General features: G+C 38.4%; 1 protein-coding gene across 2 annotated transcripts in view; it reads right to left on the reverse strand.

Annotated features, from left to right (window-relative positions):
- METAP1 (methionyl aminopeptidase 1) overlaps positions 1–26,508 on the reverse strand; it is a 68,014-nt gene that overhangs the window by 9,115 nt on the left and 32,391 nt on the right. For both annotated transcript variants that reach the window (XM_022582401.3, XM_089911320.1), the window contains exons 2-9: positions 22,038–22,089; positions 16,077–16,192; positions 14,452–14,512; positions 10,237–10,328; positions 9,424–9,507; positions 6,572–6,710; positions 4,673–4,804; positions 996–1,139 (exon numbers count right to left, since the gene is read on the reverse strand). In XM_022582401.3, coding sequence (XP_022438109.1) covers positions 996–1,139; positions 4,673–4,804; positions 6,572–6,710; positions 9,424–9,507; positions 10,237–10,328; positions 14,452–14,512; positions 16,077–16,192; positions 22,038–22,089 — 820 coding nt within the window. The remainder of the gene's footprint in view (positions 1–995; positions 1,140–4,672; positions 4,805–6,571; positions 6,711–9,423; positions 9,508–10,236; positions 10,329–14,451; positions 14,513–16,076; positions 16,193–22,037; positions 22,090–26,508) is intronic.

Consider the following 26,508-nt stretch of genomic DNA (forward strand, 5'->3'; position numbering starts at 1 on the left):
TTTGTTAAATTCCTTCTTAGGTCACTTATTGTGGACGGCTTTCCTTTCTAGCACTAAATAACAGAGTCACCCCTGCATGTCTTAACACTCCAAGAGAAAGGTTTCTGTAAGACATTAATCGCCCAAAACTTCCTTTGTTAATCTATCAGACAGCACTCAATTTGAGAAAAGGTACTTTTTTTTTTTTTTTTTGCAGGCCTCTCACTGTTGTGACCTCTCCCACCGCGGAGCACAGTCTCCGGACGCGCAGGCTCAGCGGCCATGGCTCACGGGCCCAGCCGCTTCGCGGCATATGGGATCTTCCCAGACCAGGGCATGAACCTATGTCCCCTGCACTGGCAGGTGGACTCTCAACCACTGCACCACCACGGAAGCCCAACAAAAGGTACTTTGTCAATTCCCCTCTATACCAACAAAGAATACAGTAGCTGACATGTACTGAGAACTCAAATCAAACCCAGCTGAACCAATTTCATTTAAGGAATCAGAATGCATGTGGCAGAGAGTACTGGCTGTTCACCAAAATTACTAGTCTCCTTCTCTTCCCGAGTACTCAGCTGGATTACATTTCCCCACCTCCCTTGCAGTTAGTGTAGCCATGTGGCTGAATTCCTGCCCATGAACAGTAAATGTAAGTGACTTATGCCAAGTCCAGGCTGGCCCATTAAAACCTCCCAAGCATACCCCTCCGTGCTTCTCCCCTTGTCCCCAATATCTGTACGAATAGGAGGGGAACCCCCAAAGTGATCTTGAAAGCTATAGGTTGAAAGTGACAAGAGCCTGGGTCAGAGAATAACTGTCCCACCCCACCCCCCCAGAGTGACCAAACACATATGCTGTGGACTGTTATGTGCCTTGTGTTTACATTTTGGGGGGGTCTATTTATAACAGCTAATAGATTACTTTAATAAATACAAAATAGTAGGTCCTGTTAAATGTTTGAATATTTGTTGAATAAATAGTTAGCAAATACCAAATCTTTGGACAGTACTTACTGGCATAGTGGGGTACATTGGGGGCCGTATGAAAAAGCTTGTGGATTCCATGCCCACAATAGCTTCGAACAACTGAAAATCCATTTGCTTGGGCATGCTTCTGAATAATGTTTCCCAATTCTCTGTATCGAACACCAGGTTTCACTGAAAGGAAAAGAGAAGACTCATGACAAAGAGAAAGAAAAACTAATAATTACTAAGCAATCACTGTCTATGCCAGGAACCTTTCTGAAGGCTTTACACACCTACATTCCGAGACTTTCAAGATGAGAAACCGAAGCACAAAGAGGCTATACTGCCAGGAAACGGCAAAGCTGAGATCCAAGCCAGCAGCACCTGGGTTTCCTCCTTTGCTGCAGAAGAAGAGGGTGTGTGCAGCAGTAAGGGGTTGGGAGAGGCACCGCTTGCTCTCTGAATAAACAAGAGAATGGAACACACACTTCTCTTCCTCGTCTTCCCTAAGGTCAGTGTGCTTTCCATTAAAGCGAGCAGAAGAGATAAGAGAGGAAAGGGCATCAGGAGAAAAAGGAATGTCCAAAAAGGAACTTGACTTGTCCTCAGTTTTAGTCTGGTCAATTTCTCAAAGAATTACTTCCCCTGGGCTTCTTTATCCCCATGAAAGTGGTTCTCAAATTATTCATAGTTGTCTCTGCAGAAGGTCCTAGGAGTAGGATGTAGAAAGGTACTTCTCACTGTGTATTTCCAGCCCCGTTTAATTTTTATGACTTTTACCACTGTTTAAATAAAAACCCAAAGAAGAGGTTCTTATTGCTGCTACAGCTCTCCTAGCATGGAGACTCCTAGGGAACCCGGCCACGGTTCTGGGGGTCCTCCCACGCCCTACAGTCCCCTACTGTGCCTCTCTCAACTCCAACCTGAGGCGCAGGCACAACACATCCTCTCCCATCAATCAAATTTCCAGGTGAACGGCTCAAGGCATCATTTTCATAACATTTACTTGCTCTTAACCACATGTTCCAGCTTGACTTTTTTGGGGGGGGCGGGAGGTTAATGATTTTTGAGGAACATGCTGACTTGCATAATGATTTTCTTGCATTTCCATCCAAGCCGTCCTATCAGCCCCAGTCAGCAGGGAGGAAAGGAAAATTTTAACCATGGTGCACAACACATAAGAAACTGTTCAACAACAATGACGGAGGGTGAGAGAGGAGGCTTCTCCCCTAATTCTCAAGCCAGAGGGAATTCTGGTCCCAGGGAAGTACACTTCATAATATGTGGAGACATTCCTGGTTGTCACAACGAGGAGTGGTGGTGCAAACAGCCTCTAGCGGGTAGAGACCAGGAATGCTGCGAAGCATCCTACAGTACGCAGGACAGGCTCCCACAGCAAAGAATTACCAGACTCCAAATGCCATTAGCATGTAGACTGAGAAGCCCTATTCTAGAAGGCTAATTTCATAGCTGGTCAAGCTCTCTAGTGCTCTGCACCAGGGTGGGCAGCTAAATTATTGGAAAACAAGAGGCAGGAATGATACATACAAAAGTGTTAATAGCACTTTCCAGAGAATGAAGCAACTTCTATTCTTTCCTGTCTACTGTTAATGAAGACTTTGGTTTCTTGTAGTTTCTTAGCAACTTTTATTCCTCTGTCACTGTAAAACAACATTCCAGCTGTCTGGTTATTTCAATCAACTCACAGAGAAGCAAAAGGGACATAAACATTGAACACAGAAATCCTAAAAATGATTTAAAACTAAAGCTTCCAAAATGAGAAACTAAATATTAAAGTCCTCATCTCACAATACCACAGAGAATATCGAAGTTTTTAAGTATAATCAACAGTGAAAAATAAGGAAAAGAATATCTCACATATTGATATACAATCACATGCTTTCATTTTTCATTCCTCTGACTTCATTAAATTAGTAAAAACCGCATCATATCCTATATTTTTGCCTAAGAACCCTGTCCTGTCCAATACATTGTTGATGATATATCAGATTTATTTAACAGGGGGTAGGGGGTGGATAATACACTGAACAATAAGGTTGAAATGCTGTGGATTTTAACTGAAAAGTTATTTGCCCTCAAACTGTCCTTTGTAATAGTCTGTTAACATTTGCAACAAGACTCTCCTTCTCTTTCCTCACAAGATATGGCATAAATTTTAAAAAACCTGGATGAACTGTTGTATGTGAGAAAAATCCCACAGAAATACACCTCTACCCAAAGATATTATTCACTGCAATAGCAAGATATATGGAAAACACCAAAATCCAGTAGGGGAATAGCTGTAGAAATTTTTATACTGCGGAATATAATATACAGCCATTAAAAGAATGGAGATCTATGCATACAGGTACGTACGTATTCTAATATGGAAAGACCTCTAAGATATTACTGGTTGAAAAGTACCAAATTATAGAATACCGCAAATCTTATGATTCCGTTTAACCTAACTAAACACATACATAGAGTTATGTGTGTTTCTATGTGTGTATTAACGTACTGTAGAGAAAAAATCCTAAATGTTAAAAGTGGACACCTCTGGGGACTTCCCTGGTGGCGCAGAGGTTAAGAATCCACCTGCCAATGCAGGGGACAGGGGTTCAAGCCCTGGTCCGGGAAGATCCCACATGACGCAGAACAACTAAGCCCGTGCGCCACAACTACTGAGCCTGCGCTCTACAGCCCGCAAGCCACAAGTACTGAGCCCGTGTGCCTAGAGCCCGTGCTCCGCAACAAGAGAAGCCACCACAATGAGAAGCTCACGCACTGCAACGAAGAGTAGCCCCCGCTCGCCGCAGCTAGAGAAAGCCTGCGCGCAGCAACAAAGACCCAACGCAGCCAAAAATCAGTAAATTTATTTAAAAAAAAAAAAAAGTGGACACCTCTGGAGAAGAGAGATTAAAAAACAAAAAAGGAGAGACAAATGTAAAGGAAGATCACTCATTTTTCTCTTATAATCTAACACATTCTTTCACAAAATAATTAAAAAGTAGGAGAAAAGTTGCACTCAAGAACTATCCACAAGTCAGAAAGAGAAGAACAAATACTGTATGTTAACACATATATATATGGAATCTAAAAACAATGGTTCTGATGAACCTAGGGGCAGGACAGGAATAAAGACGCAGACATAGAGAATGGACTTGAGGACACGGGGAGGGTGAAGGGTAAGCTGGGACGAAGTGAGAGAGTAGCATTGACATATATACACTACCAAATGTAAAATAACTAGCTAGTGGGAAGCAGCTGCATAGCACAGGGAGATCAGCTCGGTGCTTTGTGACCACCTAGAGGGGTGGGATAGGGAGGGTGGGAGGGAGACGCAAGAGGGAGGAGATAGGGGGATATATGTATATGTATAGCTGATTCACCTTGTTTTACAGCAGAAACTAACACAACATTGTAAAGAAATTATATTCCAATAAAGACGTTAAAAAAAAAAAAAGTATCCACGCATTCCTCCTCATTTATCAGCCAGAGAAAAGGAAGATAAATCATAGAAGAGTCAAAGGAATAAGCAATAGTCCGGTCCATCCTCATCAAGGGATTCCCAAATCATCCTTAAACCTACTACTGCCAAACCCAAAGCTAACTCAGGTAGGGTAGAGGCACAGCTGGGAGGGATTAGGCATGCACAGTATAGTGACAGGTCACTCAAGGCCCACACCACACAGTAGCTCCAGCGGGTGCCCAGCACTGAGCCTGACCTGCATCAATGGCTTGCATCAGGCACTCATACGTGGTCTGAACCAGTTTCCGAGCTCCCTCATCCACGTCTCCAACAAAAAACGTCTCATTCAGGTCCCCATGATAACCATTGCGATAAAGAGTGATGTCCACTGCAAAAGAATGTGCAAACATAAAGACCACACTTGTTTTTTATCTCAAAATTGAAGTTAACTTTCTCCAACATGACAGAATCAAGCAGCTTAATGAGAAAGATAACTTCTGCATTCACAAGTGAAACCAATGAATACATACTTAATGGCCAAGAGACACTTCTTGTCTGTAACGCAAATGAACTCACTGTGGAAAACAGGTCCGTGGTCTCGCAGCACAAGCCAGACGGTGGGCTTTAATACTCTTACAGCAGTGGTTAGATCGTTTACAGCAGAAGAAAAATGTATCCCCGGATACATTCATGCAAGATCAATGACCCAAGTTAAGAACATTAAATGAAGGACTTTGCCACGTTTTGACATTAAACAGGAAATACTGCTTTCATTAGTTATCTTTAACGACTTTTTCCTCGTCCTAATGAATCAATAATAGAAACATTTACACTATTCTACACTTATTTTTCAAAGACTCATTTGCCTTTCACTGATTTGTGACTATTCCCGTGTTTAAAAATACAGATTACCACCACACCACTCAACTACACTAAATGTATACTACAGAGCACATTAAATGAGTATTCTTAAACCATAAATTTTCAATCCACTTAAAATATCGCAATATAGGTGTGTTGGCTCTAGCACAACATTCACGTTCCTGAAAAACCTCGCACATTATGTGTGTAATAAAAATAATAAGGCTTATGTATGAAAAACAGCATTGGGCAGACCCCTCAAAACTTATGGAACTTTATAAACAGATACTCTAACTGAAGCAAAAACAATTCATATAAAAACAGTGTCAGGGCTTCCCTGGTGGTGCAGTGGTTGAGAGTCCTCCTGCCGATGCAGGGGACATGGGTTCGTGCCCTGGTCCGGGAGGATCCCACATGCCGCGGAGCGGCTGGGCCCGTGAGCCATGGCCGCTGGGCCTGCGCGTCCGGAGCCTGTGCTCCACAACGGGAGAGGCCACAACAGTGAGAGCCCCACGTACCGCCAAAAAACAAACAAAAAAACAAAAAAAAAAACGGTGTTGGTCAAGTCCCCACTACCATTCACAGCCAGCATCACAGTTGGTCCGTTCTCTGTAGCCTTTAACACCTGGGCTCAGGCTTCCTTGTTTGATATATAGATCCTTGAAGATATCTGATTACTAAAGAGACCAAGTTCATCAATATTAAAAATACCATCGAGGGGAGCCTAATTCATCAACATTTTTTCAATCACAGAGGAAAAAGTTTTTTGCAGCTTCTTTCTCTGCACTTGGAGTTTCCCAAAATAGCTTAACACAGTGGTCCCTAAAGCCACTATCTGAACTTCTTACATCAAGGACAATACTTCTGCAGAACTTTTAGCTTTTTTTCTTAAGAGCTTCATATATTACTAATGATTTCTCTTTATCTGTAAGAAAGCCTGCCCTGATTTCTTCAAAACCAATAGTGGACTAAAAGGAATAAGCAAAAAAAAATCCCACTTGAATCAACATTACTTCCACACTTCACTGACATCTTTCCCCTACTTACCAATCACATAATGGTCATCTGCATTAAAGAACCTGTATCAAGCACATCATACTAGAAGCACCTTGAAAGCAGGTAAACATCTTAAAACCATAAAATAGGTTTCCAGAGATTTTCAATTTATTTTAAGTTTTAAATATGACAAAAGTAAAAGACAGGAAGCAAGTGAAGAAAATGCAAGTCACTGTTAGACTCCCAAAGCCTTGCTGTTTCTTTGCTAACTGTGACAAAAGTCACACTTATTTCTTACCATTAACAATATCACCTTCTTGCAAGGGCCGTCTGTCTGGAATTCCATGGCAGATCACCTCATTCACTGAAGTACAACAAGACTTTGGGAAATTATAATAATTCAGGGGAGAAGGATAGCAATTTCTTGCAATGCATGCCTATAATAAATTAAAAATACGGAGAGAATAATCTGGAATGTGCCAAAGAAAAAGTTAATCTGTATACAATTAATCATTTTAAAATTTGAAAAACGTGGAAAATTTTGTTGTACAAATGCTCCTAATGAAGAACTTATTTAAGATTTTATTTTAGAAATACTAGTAGCTATTACCTTAAACAGCAGATAAATAGTAGGGTTTATAAGTCAGACCACAGGCAAACCAGTTTACTTGATAATCGCAAAGGAAAAGAAAATTCACATATTTCAAATATTTACATATACAGATGTCACTATATGAAGATTTTATTTTAGAATTACCTACTCCTTATTAAAAACATATTATTTAAATTTTAAATTAATGTGCACACTTAATGTAATTATAATTTCTTATATAGAAACAAGCCTCTATCCCTAATAATAAAATAAAAGTAATAAAAATAAAAATAAATACTAGTAATAATTAAGAGATGGTAAAGTATTCCCTGAGACATTTTAACCACTACATTCATGTGGAACAACAAAAGAAACTCTAAGAAAATGATCTGGTTCCCCATAAATAAGTCTTATTTTACTTGGATGTTTTTATACAGTGGTAGTCATAGCATACATAATTTCTCTTTCCACATTGCCACAGCCTTCCTACAAATAATTTTAAAATAGTTGCCTAGAATACACTTTGTGGAATGTACTATAATTTTATTGGCAATTCTAGTATTGAAAATTTATATTAGTTTCCTCAATTACAAAAAAATATTATGATCAATAACTACATGCCTATCATTTTTCCTTATATTTAACGATATGCTTCTGTATTTCTTACAGCAGTATAAATACTAGTTAAGAGCACACAGAAGCAGATTGCGTTGACTGAAAATGCCAACTCCATTACTTACAAGTTGTGTAACCCTGGGCAACTTAACCTCTCTCTGCCTCAGTTTCCTTATCTATAAGATGGAGATGACAGTAGCATCTATCTCATTGAGTTGCTGGGGAAATTAAATGAGTTAATAAAAGAAGCACGTAAAAGAGCACCTGGCCTATAGGAAGCATTCAAACTGCTATTAATGCATACCACATACAGCTGACACGAACAACCTGGGGCCACAGGGGGTGCGGGAAGGATGGAGGGGGAGGGGGAGGGGCACTGACCCCCTGCGCAGTCCAAATTCCACATATAACTTGACTCCCCCAAAACTTTACTAATACCCTACTGTTGACCTTACCAATAACAGACAGTTTAACACATATTTTGTATGTGTTATATACTGTATTCTTTATATTATATAATTCTTTGTATTATATACTGTACTCTTACAATAAAGTAAGCTAGAGAAAAGAAAATACTATTCTAAAAATCATAAGAAAAAAAAGAATGCCACGTGGTGAGGCCAAAGAATTATTTTAATTTTTAATTAAACTTTTTTTAAAAATCAAAAGGAAGAGAAAATACATTTACAGTAGATATATATATTTATTAAAAAAAGATGAAAGATCTTTTTCATCACATGAAAAGATCCATGCAGGGACTTCCCTGGTGGCGCAGTGGATAAGACTCTGCGCTCCCAATGCAGGGGGCCCGGGTTCGATCCCTGGTCAGGGAACTAGATCCCACATGCATGCCACAACTAAGGAGCTCACCTGTCACAACTAAGGAGCTGGTGAGCAGCAACTAAGGAGCCCTGGAGCTGCAACTAAGGAGCCCACTGCAACTAAGACCTGGTGCAACCAAATAAATAAATAAATACTAAAAAAAAAAAAAAAGATCCATGCAGTTCAAACCTGTGTTGTTCAAGGGTCAACTGTACTTTATAACGTGGAACAATACCCAAAAATCAGGATTTATAAAATTCCAAATGAAAAAATGTTCTAAACATTTTTATAGCTCAAGACACATTGTCAAATTTCCTTCCAAAAGGATAGTTCCAATTTACAATACCACCACCATGCAAAGGAGTACCAATTTCACCATCTTCCCGTAGGCAATGGACATAAACATCTTTAAAATACTTACTAATTTAGTAGGTCTTTATGACTTGCATTTGTTTGATTACCAGAGCAGGTTTAACTAGTTTTCCATGTGATTTATTAACTAATTATTATTCTTCTACTATGAACAACCTAATCATATCATATATGTACTCATCTACTGTAGGGTATTTTTTTTTTGTTTTTTTTTATGATCATGAATATTTATTTACTAAAGGGTTTTAAGGTCTCTCTTTGGTGGATAAGCAATCTTTATTTTAAAAGTATACCTATACCATATTTACTACAAACATGTATCTGGTCTGTTTGTGGCCTTGTTATTACAGATATAAAAAGGAAGATGTTTTCCTACTAATCTTGTTTCAGAAGTTATATTCTTTTTTATTTCAAAATATTTGATGCATGTGGTAGTGTGATTTACTTAAAGCGCTAATAAAGCTAATCATCTTATAAAAGCTAAACTAAAATGTTATGAAATGTGAGGTTTCAGAAACAAGATATTTCAAGCTTACCTCAGACCCCAATACCACAGATACTTAAAGATGGGAATAATGACTGTTGAATACTTCCTATATTTGAAACAAAGTGAAAACTTTGCTTTCAAATTAGCCAAGTGTAGATATTCAGAACTTAGGTTTACTTAATTTTTACTTAATTTTTTACTTTAATGTTTTAGACTAAACAGTATGAAAAAATTTTTCAAAGCATAAAATTAAAATTCTTACTAAGTGTACAGCATGATCTATTTCTTCAGTAGTTACACCTGGTTTAATCATATCAGCAGCAATGTCCAGTACTTCTCTGGCAAGCTGTAAAAGAGAAACACTTCATACATTCAAGAAGAAATGAAATAGAAATAGAAATCTGTACCCTTTGGACTAAGATTTTGTAGGATATTGATAATACGAACCTCACTTTGCATATTATAATCCTGAATTTTCAGTTTACAACCATTTGTATGTATTTCTAACACCCATTAATAAAAGTGTATGCATGTGTGTGTAAACATATAAATAAAATTGGGCTAACTAGAAAATAGCTTAATAAGTACATCTGACTGATTTCTATGTGAAAATGCACATCCTAAGTAATCTAAACAATAATGAACTGATGAAGTTTGAAGCTTCTCACAATTCTACAACGGGGAAGGGAAGGGGGGGAAATAAAAGAATAGATGAATGATTTTCCTCAAAGAACCACAGAAAATAACTATTACATGTAGAATGGATAAACAACAAGGTCCTACTGTACAGCACAGGGAACTATATTCAATATCCTGGAATAAACCATAATGGAAAAGAATATAAAAAAGAATGTATGTATAACTGAGTCACTTTGCTGTACAGCAGAAATTAACACAACATTGTAAATCAACTATACTTCAAAAAGTAAATAAATTTAAAAATAAAGTAAATATGGCTAGTCACAGTTTTACTATGTAACATTTGCTACCTTTATAAATGAGCAAATCATTGACTTCATCTGTTATAACTACTTAAACATGTTCTATCCCATGGGCGGGAGAAAAAAACTCTTACCCTACATACGAGTCGCATCCCTTCTATATCTTCAGATGAGAGTAACTTAATTTGAGAAGTACCTTTAAGAGCCTGCTCAGATTCAGACATTCCTGGTAAAGAAAATCAGTAAGTAAAACCAAAATGAACAAAAAGACGTAGTATATATTAGCGTAATTATCCCCTAGGTGATATAATAATAGTCAGGTCTCACTATTTCACACAATGGTATTTCATAATATGGGAGGGTCCAGGTCAGGTTTTCTGAAAAACTACTTGCAACATGAAATTTGCTAAACAAACTGAAAGAACAATTTTAAAGAACAAATTTCTAAATCTATGAGAAATCATTCAAGATGGAGTACTTATTATTTGCCAGGGAGTGTGTTAATAAGGTCAGTAAATGATTCTCATTTGAAGAGCACCATACAATTTATAACTGTTTTCATGATCATCATCTCATGAAGCAAGTATATCATCAACAACTGATAAATTAATTACACTCATTTCTTTTTTGAAACCGGAACCTAAGTCAGTGTTTTTTAAATGGCAGTTTGTGACCCTTTAGTGGCTGTTAGTGGGCTATGACTAATATTTTTTATAGTAAATAAATGGAATAGAAAATAATAGACTATATCATACAGGGTAAGTAAGTAAGCAAGTAAGTGCTGTTGTAAAATGTTTGACTGTTAATTTATACACACACACATATACACAGATCATGCTATAAAATACAGTTCTCTGGGTCATAGTCAAAAAAGTTTGAAAAATACTGCCCTAAGAATTTTCACTAATAAAATTAGCTTAATTGAAGTTATTCATACATTTAAAAGCATTAAAGCCAGTATAATAATTATTTCAAAATCTGACAAAAAGAATATAACCATAAACTACTCTTTTTATAAATGCTGATATAACAATACCAAATAAAATATTATCAAACAGAATCCAGAAAACATAGTACAGCATGACTTCAGTGAGATTCATATTGGAAAGGCAAGGATAGTTCAATATTAAACTATTAATATAATTCATCATAGCCATAGATTAAGTAATGAAAAATAAATGATCATCTAGAAAGATAATTCTGATAACATAGCCAGCTACCACTTTTACATGATAAATATAAATCTCAAGCCAAGAACCAACATCATGGAATGCCCACTATCAGCACTAGTATTTTTAGCACTGTTCTGACAATACTAGCAGATGTACTAAACGAGAGAAAGAAACAAGACATATAAAATTAGGAAGAAAAGGAAAAACTCCTTATCAATTTCAGATATGATTATATATCCCTAGAACAAGGGAATACCTGGTAAATGACTAGAAATAAGAATTCGGCAAGTTGGCAGATAAGAAAAATATATAAAAATCAATAACTTTCCCATATACAAACAAGCAAAAAATACAGAAGATATTATATTCACAAGAATAACTTAAAAAGATAAAGTATCCAGGAATAACTTAACATTAAAAAGGCCTAATGAAGGAAAGAAAAACATACCCTGTTCTTGGATAGGAAGACTCAATATTGTAAAGGTGTCAATTCTTCCAAAATTAGTCTATAAATTTAATACTATCCCAATAAAAAATGGCAACAGGACATTTGTGGGAACCAGACAAGCTGATTCTAAATTTCACATGGAAAAACAAACATGCAAGAACAGCCAGGAAAATTCTGAAAATGAGGAAAGGCGGGGGCAACAAGGCCTATCAAGTATTAAAACATGATATAGCTGTAATAATTAAGAGTTTGGCAATGGCATATGATTAGACAGATGGGTTAATGAAACAGAACAGAATCCAAAAACCTAAAGACGTGAAGGTTTAATATAGTGATACAGCTTGCATTTTAAATCAGTAAGAAAGACTAATTTTTAAAAATAACTCGTGATGTCACAACCAGATATTCTGCTGGGAAAAAAATAAAGTTGCATCCCTACTTAACTCCTAAAGATAAATAAGTTTCAGATGGGCCAAAAATTTTATCACACACAGAAGAAGAGTAAAACTATAGAAATAGAAGAAAACATGGGAAAATATTTTTATACTCTCTGAACCCAAAAGGTCTTTCTAGGTCATAAAGCCACAGGCACCTTATAAGAAAACACTGATGAATTTTACTACAGAAGAATGTTGAAAGTTTGTCATAAATGTAATGTTACAAAGACAAAAATGTAACTGCTTGACTGGGAGAAAACATTTCATAGTACATACATCAAGAGATTATTTTCCTTAATATAGAAAGAGCATTTATAAGTCAGTATGGAAAAAACTAAGTAATCTAACTGGGGGGAAAAAAGTCTAAGGATATGAATAGACAGTTCAAAAGGAAAAAAAATACAAATGATTTTTTAAAATATAGAGATGCTCAACCTTACTCAAAATGCAAATTTAAAAAACTGCAAAATACCATTTTTCATCTTTCAAATTAGCACAGATCGCAAAACTTGGTAAGATTCTAAGCTGGGGAAGATATAGGAAAAGAGGACTTCCCAGGTGGCTCAGTGGTTAAAAATCCGCCTGCCAACGCAGGGGACACGGGTTTGAGCCCTGGTCCGGGAAGATCCCACATGCCAGGGAGCAACTAAGCCCGTGTGCCACAACTACTGAAGCCCACGTGCCTAGAGCCTGTGCTCCGCAACAGGAGAAGCCACCGCAATGAGAAGCCCATACACCGCAATGAAGAGTAGCCCCCGCTCACGGCAACTAGAGAAAGCCCGTGCGCAGCAACGAAGACCCAATGTAGCCAAAAATAAATAAATTTATTTAAAAAGAAAAAAAGATACAGGGAAAGCGACTCTCATATGTTTTTATCTGGCAAAAAAATCTCTGAGATTTATAATACCTCTCAAAATTTTAAAAAATGCATGTATCCTGTGATCTAGCTATTTCACTTCAGGCAGTTAACCTATAGAAACACTCTCAACATGTGTACAAATATGTAATTATAAGAACAGTTCCTGCAGTCAAATTGTTAGAAGTAAAAACCTGGAAATAATCTAAACATACATTAGTAGGAGTCTGGTTTAATAAACTGTAACATGTCCACATAATGGAATACTTCAGTCATTAAAAAGAAAAAAAATGGTTTTATATCAGATTATATGGAATATTTACAACATAAAATATAACAGAGCAAGGTGAAAAGGTATATATAGTTTGTTCATTTTGTGTATAATTGGGTGGGGGTGTGTTAATTTGTGTACACACAACAAATATCTCTGAAAAGTTCTACAAGAAATCATTAATAGTGATTACTTCTGAGGAAAGGTACTCACTTTTCACTGTGCAACATTTTATCCTATTACAATTTACCTTATCTATGTACTCTTTAAAAATACAATTTAAAACTATATTCAAGAATATTAAATACAGTGCAATGAAAGTATACATCCTCAACAGTATTCTATCATTCAGACTCTTTTCTTTCAATTCATCTGAAATAGTGGAGTTTAACTAAATTTTCAAATTATATTCATAAGGACTTAATACAGTTCCCTTTTTTTCTTCGAGAAAAAAGCAAAGGTAGCTTAGCTCAGTAGATTAAACCACATTCAACCATTTTTGACAAGCAAACTCAGTAATTTCACATAATTCAACTTTAGCCTATGCTGTAAAGCACCTATCTTCTCTGCATGTCTCACTATCATTAACCATAAAGGGAGAAGACAATAGAACCCACCCCAGGAGTGTTGAAAGTATTAAATGGAGTAATACATGTAAAGAGGTTGGCACAGGGCCTGACACACAGTTATGAAAAAATATCAGTTATAGAATCATCAGCATCACCACCACTACTATTATCATCACCATTACTACTATGTCTATTACTGCTACAGTCCAGAGTCTTCAGTTAGGCATGCATTCAAGGCCTCCACCATCTGTTATTTCCTAAATGGATATTATTTAATTAAGGTTGGAAAACATGCTAAAATCAAAACTATTTTTAAAATCTAGAATTTGATATAACAACACTAAATACAATATTATGTTGAATGTAGCCTTTAACAGCCTTTAACAGAAAACAATGTTTTCAGAATTGATTAGATTTCTAATGAGAGGAAAGAATCTTTAATGCTCTCAAATGTTCTAGTGTGCCTTGAAAAAACATATTTACATTTATTAGAAATCCAGCACTGAAACTTTTCTACTAAAACAGCACTCTTTTCCTCTGTAGTAGTCAGCAAGCCCACAAGTTGAAATATGAAGAAACAGCACAGCAGAATTTACCTAAAGGGTGATCAGCATAATCTGGTCTTTGAATATAACTTGGCACTGGCCTTGTTGGCATCTGAAAAAAAACGAAGAGGTTAGATGTATCCGATTCAAACATGAAAGTAACTTTCATTATTAAAATCTACTAACAGGGCTTCCCTGGTGGCGCAGTGGTTGAGAGTCTGCCTGCTGATGCAGGGCACATGGGTTCGTGCCCCGGTCCGGGAAGATCCCACATGCCGTGGAGCGGCTGGGCCCGTGAGCTATGGCTGCTGAGCCTGCGCGTCCGGAGCCTGTGCTCCGCAATGGGAGAGGCCACAACAGTGAGAGGCCCGCGTACCGCAAAAAAAAACAAAACAAAAAACCTACTAACAAAGAAAATAAAAGTGGGGGAATAAACACCAAATTCAAAAGTTCATTCATTTCATTTAAATCAGGGGTCCCCAACACCTGGCCAGAGACCCGTACAGCACAGCAGGAGGTGAGCGGTGAAGCTTCACCTGCCGCTCCCCATCACTCACAGAAGCGCTGAACCACCCCCCAGACCCTGCCCCGTGGAAAAACTATCTTCCATGAAACCAGTCCCTGGTGCCAAAAAGGCTGGGGACCGCTGACTTAAATGAAAAAAAAAGTTTTAAATGACCTCTTAAATATCACAACATATCTGTTTTGTGAAGATCGAGCCTAGTGCTAATGCCACCCCCTTTCCCAGGATATGTAAGGAATGGGGAGAGTGACAGAAGCCATTAAAGATTTAAGATTACATGCAGACAAGGAAGGTGCCCATGTTGTTCCAAACAAATTGGTGAACCACAATCAGTAACAAAATGATGTCTCAAAGTAAATGTACACCAATATGTTCCTGGACATTATCTCTGGGAGCTACAATTAAACTTTCTTATATCTTTGATATTTTTCCAAATTTTAAAAATTAAAGATGTATCTCTCTTTTTTTTTTTTTGCGGTATGCGGGCCTCTCACTGTTGTAGCCCCTCCTGTTGCGGAGCACAGGCTCCGGACGCCCAGGCTCAGCTGCCATGGCTCACGGGCCCAGCTGCTCCGCGGCATATGGGATCTTCCCGGACCGGGGCACGAACCCGCGTCCCCTACATCGGCAGGTGGACTCTCAATCACTGTGCTACCAGGGAAGCCCCGATATATCCCTTTTATAAAAAGAAAACAACAGTAAAAAGAATTTAAGTATTTGAGAATGACAAATAAATTTCAACTTAAGTCAATTCCTAGGTTAAGACTCTGAAGTCTGTCTGCCAAGAACGCTGGAAGGAACAGGAGTGGCAGAAAAGCCATATCAAACTTAAGGTAGAAGAATATCACGCTGAAAAAATTTTAGAGAAGTAGTAATATACACTACCATTATGTTGGCCTAAAAATATCTATTCTACCTCATTCTTTCTTAAATATTAAAGAATCCTTCATCTCAAATTTTTCTACTTCATCCATGATTGCCAATTATCCCTACTAACTTCTAAATAATGTACCATAAAAGTTAAAAAGCTAGAATGTAAACTTAATCTTGATCACATGATTCATAAGTGGAATACAAATTATTAAGTATCATTTTTAGGAAACTGAAAATTGGTTTAAAAGAATGTTAAATTTTTATTACCTTATTTACTCACCAGTGGATAATGTGGTCTGAGTTTACCAGTATATCGATAACCTGCCCATGGGTCAGTGTTGATATCACCTTCCACAGTCCAGGGAGACACAGATTCTCGCTTGGCCTTTTCATCTTCTGGGAGATGGACAGATGAATGAGAGAAAGAAACGCCTCAGTGGTCAAGCTACTGAGCAGCAGCATACTTTAACTATCACCATTTGAAAGCCAAGCCAAAGAGCCCAGGCACAAAATCCAGCAAACTTCTACCCTAGCCTAAGTCACCAAAGCTACCGCTTTCTTGCTATGTCCACATCCCTATGACTCCTCAAAGATCTAAGTGTCTTGGGAGAAAAAGCCCAAACTAAACATATTCTCATTTTTTACACAATGTTGAATAGGAACAGCTCATAGCTGAACTCCTTTTCTCAAGTAAATACTAAATGTATTCTCTCTACAATGTCAATTTATAGGAAGCCTGCTTTTTGAAATACAAAATTTGAGCCTGGGGAAAACTTCCCAACTGAGAGCAGATATTACAAATGGATTCTGTGCTTTTACTAAAAGAACAGATTCTAAATAATCCCAAAGCAAATTTAAAGTAAAAAACAAAAACTTCTCACTTAGTTGATGAATGGCTTTCACGTCAACATTTTAAGTTGCTTAGAAAATTTGATGAGTATCATTTGCCTTTTCTCAGGAAGGAGGTAACAGAAAGAAGTAGGTAATAGAAGGAAGTAGGAAAAGGCAAAGATAAGGGGAGGGAACAATCAATCGGAAGTTACTGAAAATTCATTAGAAAAATTAAGAACCAAATACACACCTTACTACCAGGTTAGTTAATAATATACAATGTTGTATTTACTGAAATACACCTAAAACTCTTCACACAGAACCTACCCTTAATGGTATCTGAGCACATTAACTGCAGTTCTTATCCAAAAACCAAAATAAAACTACTAACCTAGGAGTTTAAATGGCAGGAATTCAAATCCCTCCTACACCAAGTAGCAGCCTATACACCTCCCAATGCACACCAGTGTCTTCCTGATTATTGTAATGCTAGCACAGGTTTTAAAAGGCAAGCTCCAAATAATTTTAGACGTGTACAAGGAAAAAACTCCCCCCTTTAAGCAATCTATTTTGGACAGATGGAATCATGTCATCTTAAGCTAAAGAGGAATGGTGAAATGGGTGAAGGTGATCAAAAGGTACAAAATTCCAGTCATATGATAAATAAGTCCTGGGGATATAAAGTACAGCATGGTGACTAAAGTTATCAACAACAAGAAAAAGACAATCTACTCTCATTTTCTCATTTTACATATGAGGAAACTGAGGCAATATGGTTCACATGGGCACAGAAATGTGGAAATGCTGCTTCCCAGTCCAGTACTCTCTCCAAAGAGCATGTGGTCAACTTGGGATTGAAAGGCCCTTGAGGGGCAATTGAAGAGAATGCAAAAATACCACCAATCCATTCACATTATTTTGGAAGAAAATACAATTATAATATTACATATAACGGAAAGGAATAGAGGGGACTTCCCTGGCGGTCCAGTAGTTAAGACTCTGAAGTCCCAATCAGGGGGCATGGGTTCAAACCCTGGTCGGGGAACTAATAAGATTCCCTCATGCCACATGGCGCAGCCAAAAGAAGAAAAAGTAAAGGAATAGAAAAAGAGAAAGGAAAGCTCTACTACACTACTAAATTTTAGATATCTTTCTCCCCTATGAAATTCAGGAAAGTTTTCCTATTGACATTAACATTCACACGAAACTGTTTCTCATTCCAGGACAGTAATGGACTCCATTCACTGCCACTAGGGTCAAACATTATAGAAAATAGTTTAAAATGCAGGCCAACTTACACCTGCTTTAGCTGTGATTGCATCAAGCGCTTCTGTCTGAATCGTAAACTTCAAGAATAATTTTCACCAGAAACAGGACAGAACAGCAATCAAGATGCAGGCTTTTTGCTTTAACATCATCCAAGGGAGGGTGAAAACGAAGGATGTAAAATCTTTCCTTCCTACTGATCTGGATTCTGAACCTTCCACAATCGATTTTCAAGAGAATTGAAAGCAGACCTCCAACAAATAATATAACCCAAAAGCTATCTAAATAAGAATGAAATATGGCAAGCCCTTTTCTAGTCTCTAGGTATAATTTACTTAGGGAAAGTTTCTCTTCCGAAGTAAGTTTTTCTTAAACTATTTACGGATCAACTGATTTAAGCCCCTAAGTCCCAGACACATACGTAATAGAAATCTAATAAATATGAATTGGACTGGGGGTTGGTAACAAAATTGCATACTAACTGGTCTTTTTCAAATGACTGTGAAAGCACAGGACAGCATAAACAAACATCTGTAAGCTGTCTTTCAAACATCACAATGCAACAGGGCCAGGTAAGCTGCAGGTGGTGTCAAAGAGTACCTGATATGTGCAAGATCAGGTACCAAGTACAGCACACCTTTCTTTCTTTCCTCTTTAAAAGGTTCTGTGCAGGTGGCCTCAGCTGCCACAAAAGAACTGCCCATATCTAAGCTTTGCCTGGAACAGAACCTTCTGATCACAATCCTGACTCAGTTCTCCCAGAGATGATTATTAAATGGCTACTGAGCACTTACTATGCACTGTACATACACCAAGCACTTCACATAGATTTGTTTATTTAACACTCAAAATAAATGCATGATTTCGGCAGCTTGGAAGTGAGGCTTAGAGTAATCCGTGCTCACAAAACTCGGTGGAACCGGTTTTGAAATATTATCTAATACCTTCCCTCCACAATCCAAAATTCAAGCACACTAATTTGGAAGGGTAGAAGAGTAGAATAAAAAGTATTATTTAGAGGTGTTTTTTTTTTTTTTTTTTTGGCCGCGCTGTGCGTCTTGTAGGATCTTATTTCCCCGACCAGGGATTGAACCCAGGCCATGGCAGTGAAAGCGCCAAGTACTAACCACTGGACCACCAGGGAATCCCACAGAGGTTTTTCTTTTGTGTTTTTTTTTAAACGAGTTTTTATATCATATCTTTGGCTATTCAAAAGATACTTGTCGGGACTTCCCTGGTGGCGCAGTGGTTGAGAGTTCGCCTGCCGATGCAGGGGACACGGGTTCGTGCCCCGGTCCGGGAAGATCCCACATGCCGCGGAGCGGCTGGGCCCGTGAGCCATGGCCGCTGAGCCTGCGCGTCCGGAGCCTGTGCTCCGCAACGGGAGAGGCCACAACAGTGAGAGGCCCGCACACCACAAAAATAAAATAAATAAATAAATAAAAAGATACTTGTCAACCATGTCCACCTTTTACTTTAGGAAAATGGGAAGCAAAGAAACACACTGAGTATATCAGTGGTGAGTGTAAAAAGTGTAGAATAATATAGTATTGAGATGTGAAGTGCTACAACTTTTACAGATCAAAGGCAATGGTACTGTGTAAACTCTGGCAGGAGATATGTGTAAGAAATATGCACCCAAGCATCAGCATTACATGCATTTAAGGGCTTGACAACCTAACTGGTCTTCTTTACTATGACACATAAAAAGTAAATTCTGCTCTTAAGTCATTTAACTCACACTTGAAATATTCCTAAGGCCTGATTATCTTCTGCAACCAAGAAAACTCCAGGTCCAAATGATTTCACTGGTGAATTCTACCAAACATTTACAGAAGAAATAATACCAATTCTACACAAACTCTTCCAGAAAATAGAAGCGGAGGAAATGTTTCCCATTCTATGAGTCCAGGATTACTCTAATGCCAGATCCAGTCAAAGACATTAAAAGCAAATTACAGACCAATATCCCTAATGAACATAAATATAAATGGGTCATCTTTAATTAAAGATCAGTTCACATGAACTGTTTGCTACATTATTTCACTATTATTTCTTGGAATGAGGTGCTATCTTTTAAGATGCCCTGGTTCCTTCCCAGCCCAACATTCTTTTCCCCTAATCCCTTTCTCAATACTCTTCTTAGCCCTGGAGATCACCTTTCCCCACACCATTCCCTCCTCTAGGACTGTCATCCACAATGGTAGTTGGGGTCAATTTATTAGGGCGTGAAAGACACAGGGCTGGCAGCTGAGGGCTGACTCTACCCAACACAGCCCAAAGTGATCAAGAATATTAAGCTCACCCACTGAAGAAATCATCCCCTAAGATCCAAGAGGGCACAATCTGAAACACGGCACCATACTAAACTCTAGAGGTATAAGTAAAACACAAACCGTCTTAGTCCAATGCAGTAACAACTACTTAGGAAACACCAGCTGTTTAATTCTCTTGCAGTGTAAGTCATAATGAAATAGCTCTATCCTTAGAAACCCAATATTGAAGAAACAAGCACACTTCAATGAGTTGGCAAACACTTGCAGTAGAGACCCATTCTTTATTTATTTATTTATTTATTTATTTATTTATGGCTGCATTGGGTCTTCGTTGCTACACACGGGCTTTCTCTAGTTGCCGCAAGCGGGGGCTACTCTTCGTTGCGGTGCACGGGCTTCTCATTGCAGTGGCTTCTCGTGTTGCGGAGCACGGGCTCTAGGCACACAGTCTTCAGTAGTTGTGGCACGAAGGCTCAGCAGTTGTGGCTTGTGGGCTCTAGAGCACAGGCTCAGTAGTTGTGGCACACGGGCTTAGTTGTTCTGTGGCACATGGGATGTTCCCGGACCAGGGCTCAAACCCGTGTCCCCTGCATTGGCAGGCAGATTCTTAACCACTGCTCCACCAGGGAAGCCCCAAGTTCTTTTAGTAACATACTCTTTCACATCAATCCTTCAGTTCCCTGTGCTTTAAGTTCCTGAATATAAAATGTTAATAATTGGCTCAAAGAGCTCTAAAAATACCTAACACATTCGATATACGGTATTTAAAGTATAAGTGAATAAAATAAAATGGCATATTTAAACCTACCTCTACACTTTGCAGGTAGCAAATCCTGCCATTTATGCTTTTTAAACTCATTTATTCACATCATGTTTCCTCATCTCTAACCACATTTCCTCCCACAATAGCCTAGCATTTCCATTAAATGTAGACTTTGCTTTATACAACCACAGAATATATGTCTTTTTAAAATTTTTATTTCCTTTTCCTTGAAATGGTGGTTAAACTGACCTCAATGAGATTTTTAAGGTATATACACATATAAAACAATCTACCAAACTTTATTAAATCAGCAAATTCCTTAAAAATATAAAGTAGATGAACTAAAAATACCAAGATCAGTAAGTTGAAAGAAAACCTTATACCAAGAACCACGTACTATCTGCCAATCCACCCATAAGGATGGCAGTGCTATAAGAAAAAAAGCCCTTGTCAATTTGCAAGTAATTGTGACGAGTTGTCCTGAGCTAGCCACACTAACGGCTTGAATTTATAGGATGAGTCGCGAAAGCAGAAAAGGCCATTCGAATCAGCAATAGATCAGTGTGGTTGACAGCAATAGCTAAAAAGCAGCCAATAGTTTCACTTTGTGGTGTCTCAAAAAGGAAAACTAAACATTAGACTGTAAGTAATAACATTAAAACACCCAAAAAACAAAGCGATATAATTCTGAGTTAGACAAAGCAACTGAAATTGAAGCTAAACAAGAACAAAAGGGATTTGATTAAATGAAGCCAGATAGCTTGTGCGTCCTTGCCTACAACACACAAAGGCTTCTAGCAAAGGAAAGGGGGTGCCAGATGCCAAAAGTTTAGGATGTCCTCTGGTATTGCTCAAGCCAGATCCCACTCGTGGCAGCCATCTCATGTTTTCATGTTACATATATGAAACAAGATTAACAGAGATATTAGTCACGTTTTATTTAAATGATTACATACCACAAAGAACAAAACATGTCCTAATTCTAGCTTTTGGAATTATACCGTCAGAACATTCAAATATACGCTTTCGGAGCTGGAAGAATTCTTGTCTTCTGCACAAAGCCACTTCTAAGAAAAATGGTATAGAGATGTGTGACTTTACTTACTTGCTTTCTTATGTAGTAACTTGTGAGTAGCCCAGCTTCCTTTAAAACATTCCTAAAAGGAACAAACATGAAAATTAGTGTCAGGCTTTCCTTCCTTTTTTTTTTAAAAATAAATTTATTTTATTTATTTATTTTTGGCTGTGCTGGGTCTTCGTTGCTGCACACGGGCTTTCTCTAGTTGCGGTGAGCGAGGGCTACACTTCATTGCAGTGTGCGGGCTTCGCTTTGCGGTGGCTTCTCTCATCGTGGAGCATGGGCTTCAGTAGTTGCGGCATGCAGGCTCGGTAGTTGTGGCTCACGGGCTCTACAGCACAGGCTCAGTAGTTGTGGCGCACGGGCTTACTTGCTCCGCGGCATGTGGTATCTTCCCGGACTAGGGAGCGAACCCGTGTCCCCTGCATTGGAAGGCAGATTCTCAACCACTGCATCACCAGGGAAGCCCCCAGGCTTTCCTTAATTAGAAATATTTTAAAGAACTTTATATATAAGAAATAGTTATTGGAAACCTTATTTGCGAAAATCAACATCTGTAACTTCACTACATTAAATATTTGGAAAAGCTTAAAAATGATAATGCCTATTTTAAAACTCATTTCATAAAGCAACCTAATGGATTAGAGACCTAAATGTAAGATCGCACACTATAAAACTCTTAGAGGAAAACACAGGAAGAACACTCTTTGACATAAATCACAGCAAGATCTTTTTTGATCCACCTCCTAGAGTAATGGAAATAAAAACAAAAAGAAACAAATGGGACCTAAAAAAACTTAAAAGCTTTTGCAAAGTAAAGGAAACTGCTAACAAGCTGAAAAGATGACCCTCAAAATGGGAGAAAATATTTGCAAATGAATCAACGGACATAGGATTAATCTCCAAAATATATAAACAGCTCATGCTGCTCAATACTAAAACAAACAACCCAATCAAAAAATGGGCAGAAGACCTAAATAGACATTTCTCCAAAGAAGACATACAGATGGCCAAGAAGCACATGAAAAGCTGCTCAACATCACTAATTATTAGACAAATGCAAATCAAAACTACAATGAGGGGGCTTCCCTGGTGGCGCAGTGGTTGGGAGTCCGCCTGCCGATGCAGGGGGTGTGGGTTCGTGCCCCGGTCCGTGAGGATCCCGCGTGCCGCGGAGCAGCTGGGCCTGTGGGCCGTGGCCGCTGGGCCTGCGCGTCCAGAGCCTGTGCTCCGCAACGGGGGAGGCTGCAGCGGTGGGAGGCCCGCGTACCACAAAAATAAATAAATAAATAAAATGAGGTATCACCTCACACCAGTTAGAATAGGCATCATCAGAAAATCTACAAACAACAAATGCTGGAGAGGGTGTGGAGAAAAGGGAACCCTCTTGCACTGTTGGTGGGAATGTAAATTGATACAGCCACTATGGAGAACAGTATGGAGGTTCCTTAAAAAAATAGAATTACCATATGACCCAGCAATCCCACTACTGGACATATACCCTGAGAAAAACCATAATTCAAAAAGACACATGCACCCCAATGTTCATTGCAGCACTATTTACAATAGCCAGGTCATGGAAGCAACCTAAATGCCCATCGACAGATGAATGGATAAAGAAGATGTGGTACATATATACAATGGAATATTACTCAGCCATAAAAAGGAACAAAATTGGATCATTTGTAGAGATGTGGATGGATCTAGAGACTGTCATACAGAGTGAAGTAAGTCAGAAAGGGAAAAACAAGTATCGTATATTAACACATATATGTGGAACCTAGAAAAATGGTACAGGTGAACCAGTTTGCAGGGCGGAAATTGAGACACAGATGTAGAGAACAAACGTATGGACACCAAAGGGGGTAAGCGGTGGGTGTCGGTGGGTGGTGGTGTGATGAATTGGGAGACTGGGATTGACATATATATACTAATATGTATAAAATAGATAACTAATAAGAACCTGCTGTATAAAGAAATAAAATTCAAAAATAAATAAATAAAATAAAGCAACCTAAACTTCAGATTACATACTTCACATAAGCCAAAAAACATTAGTCAATATTGTAAATAGTAGCCATAGTTATATTTCAATTTCATGTCATCAAATTATTTTGAAGTATTTGAAAAGAACTCTGAACCAATAAAGTAATCATACACTGCGGGAAATAAAAATAAGGAAAATTTTGCAGATTCTTCCATGATTTATAGTAGTTTGACTCCCAGTTAGTCATATCCACTTTGTTTACTATGTGCTGACAGCCCTACTAGACTAGACTGTAAGCTCCGTGAGGGAAGGGACTATGTCAAGTTTACCACTATATCTCCAGAGACAAGCAGAGCGCCTGGCACATGGAGGAGTTTCAGTGAACACCTGCATATTGATCAGAATGGATAAATAAATAACTAGAAAGACTAGACTTTTCAGTTGGGAAAATACGTTCGTGTGACATAATTCAGACACCAGTAAGTAGTACTGAATTGGGAAAATGAATTCAAGTAGTAAATTGAATTCAAGTAATGAACTCAAGTAATAAATTGGAAAAATGAATTCAACCAGACATAGATTTTACTGATGCTTTGACTTTTATAGTCTTTCCTTCAAATAATTTAAAATTACTCAAATAAATCATTACAAATACTAAGAAATTTCACAAACCCCTACAAACGTTTTGACTTTGCAAACACACAAAAAAAATCCAGGAATAAGAGGAAAGCTAAAGAAAAAATAGAAGGAGAAAAAAAGAGAAAGCCCTAGGACTATTTAGTAATCAACACCCATTACACCAGTGATGCTAAAAGCTGCTTTCCCTAGAGATTTACCCAACAGCCTCGGCTGGTTTCCCCTCCAGGGCCAGACCTTCACTACTTCCCCTTCACTCCCCTCACATCTTCCACAACCAGCAGCAGTTGAGTCAAAAATCCCAGATTAACCCATTACCTCCTACTACAACCTACAACCTCAACAGACTTCAACTGTATAAAAAGGTGTATGCAACATTAAAGACTTCTCCAGTTTTGAAGCTGAAACCGAGCTCAGTCTTTTGGGGAGGATGGGAGATATAGGAGGCAGAATAATGGAGCCTAAAGACGTCCGTGTCCTAATCCTCAAAACCTGTGAATATGTTAGTTTACAACTAAGGTAAAGGGGAATATAAGCTGTTAATCAGCTGACTTCGAGAATGGGGAGACTATACTGTTTACCCAGATGGGACTAATGTGATCACAGGGTCCTTAAGAGGTGGAAGAGGAAGGCAGAAGGAGTCAGAGAAAGATGTAATGATGGAAGCATGGCCACAGAAATGTTACATTACTGGCTATGAAGACAGAGGAAGGGAGCCACCAGCCAAGGGATGCAAGAAGCCTCTAGAAACTGAAAAGAGCAAATAACACATTCTCCTAGAGTCTCCAGAAAGGAATGCCAACCTGCCAACACCTGCTTTTAGCCCTGAGGCCTGTGTCAGACATACTGAACTGCAAGAAAACAAATCTATGTTGTTTCAAGCCACCAAGTTTGTTGTAATTTGTTTTGGCAGCTATAGAAAACTAATACAGGAAGGAAACTAGAGTTACCCCTATCTGTTGTCACTGCAAAAACCACTCACAACTGGCACAAAAATCAATTCCTCCCCACCATGGAGTTATAGGAAATTGGCAGAAAAACAAATATTTTTCTATGATTTTACCACAAAAGAGGATTATTAAGATTAATCGAAAAGTCCCAAGAACTAAAAAGGAATAAATTATTTCTTCAGTATTAACCTATTACATCAGGGGTTGCCAACCCCCGAGCCACAGACCGGTACTGGTCTGTAGCCTGTTAGGAACCAGGCCGCACAGCAGGAGGTGAGCAGCAGGCGGGTGAGCGAATGAAGCTTCATCTGTATTTACAGCCGCTCCCCATCGCTCGCATTACCGCCTGAGCTCCACCTCCTGTCAGATCAGCAGCATTAGATTCTCACAGGAGTGCGAACGCTACTGTGAACTGCGCATGCAAGGCATCTAGGTTGTGCACTCCTCATGAGAACCTGATGCCTGATAATCTGACGTGGAGCTGAGGGGGTGATGCTAGCACTGGGGAGCGGCTGCAAATACAGATTATCATTAGCAGAGAGGTTTGACTGCACAGAGACCTTAATCAATCAACTGCTTGCAGACTCACATCAAAACCCTATCAGTGAGTGGCAAGTGAAAATGACCTCAGGGCTCCCACTGATTCTGCATTATGGTGAGCTGTATAATTATTTCACTATATATTACAATGTAAAAATAATAGAAATAAAGTGCACAATAGATGTAACATGCTTGAATCATCCCGAAACCATACCGCCCCCCCGCACCCTGGTCCATGGAAAAATTGTCTTCCACGAAAGCAGTCCCTGGTGCCAAAAAGGTTGGAGACCGCTGCATTACATAAGAAAGGAAAACTCAACGTTGAATTGTAATAGGAAGACAACCATAGTAAAAACTGTAAATTATCATTTACTAAATATATGTG

The sequence above is a fragment of the Delphinapterus leucas genome, chromosome 5, assembly GCF_059928025.1.
Source record: "Delphinapterus leucas isolate spDelLeu-1000000601 "Yukka" chromosome 5, BTC_Dleu_Yukka2, whole genome shotgun sequence".
Lineage (NCBI taxonomy): Eukaryota > Metazoa > Chordata > Mammalia > Artiodactyla > Monodontidae > Delphinapterus > Delphinapterus leucas.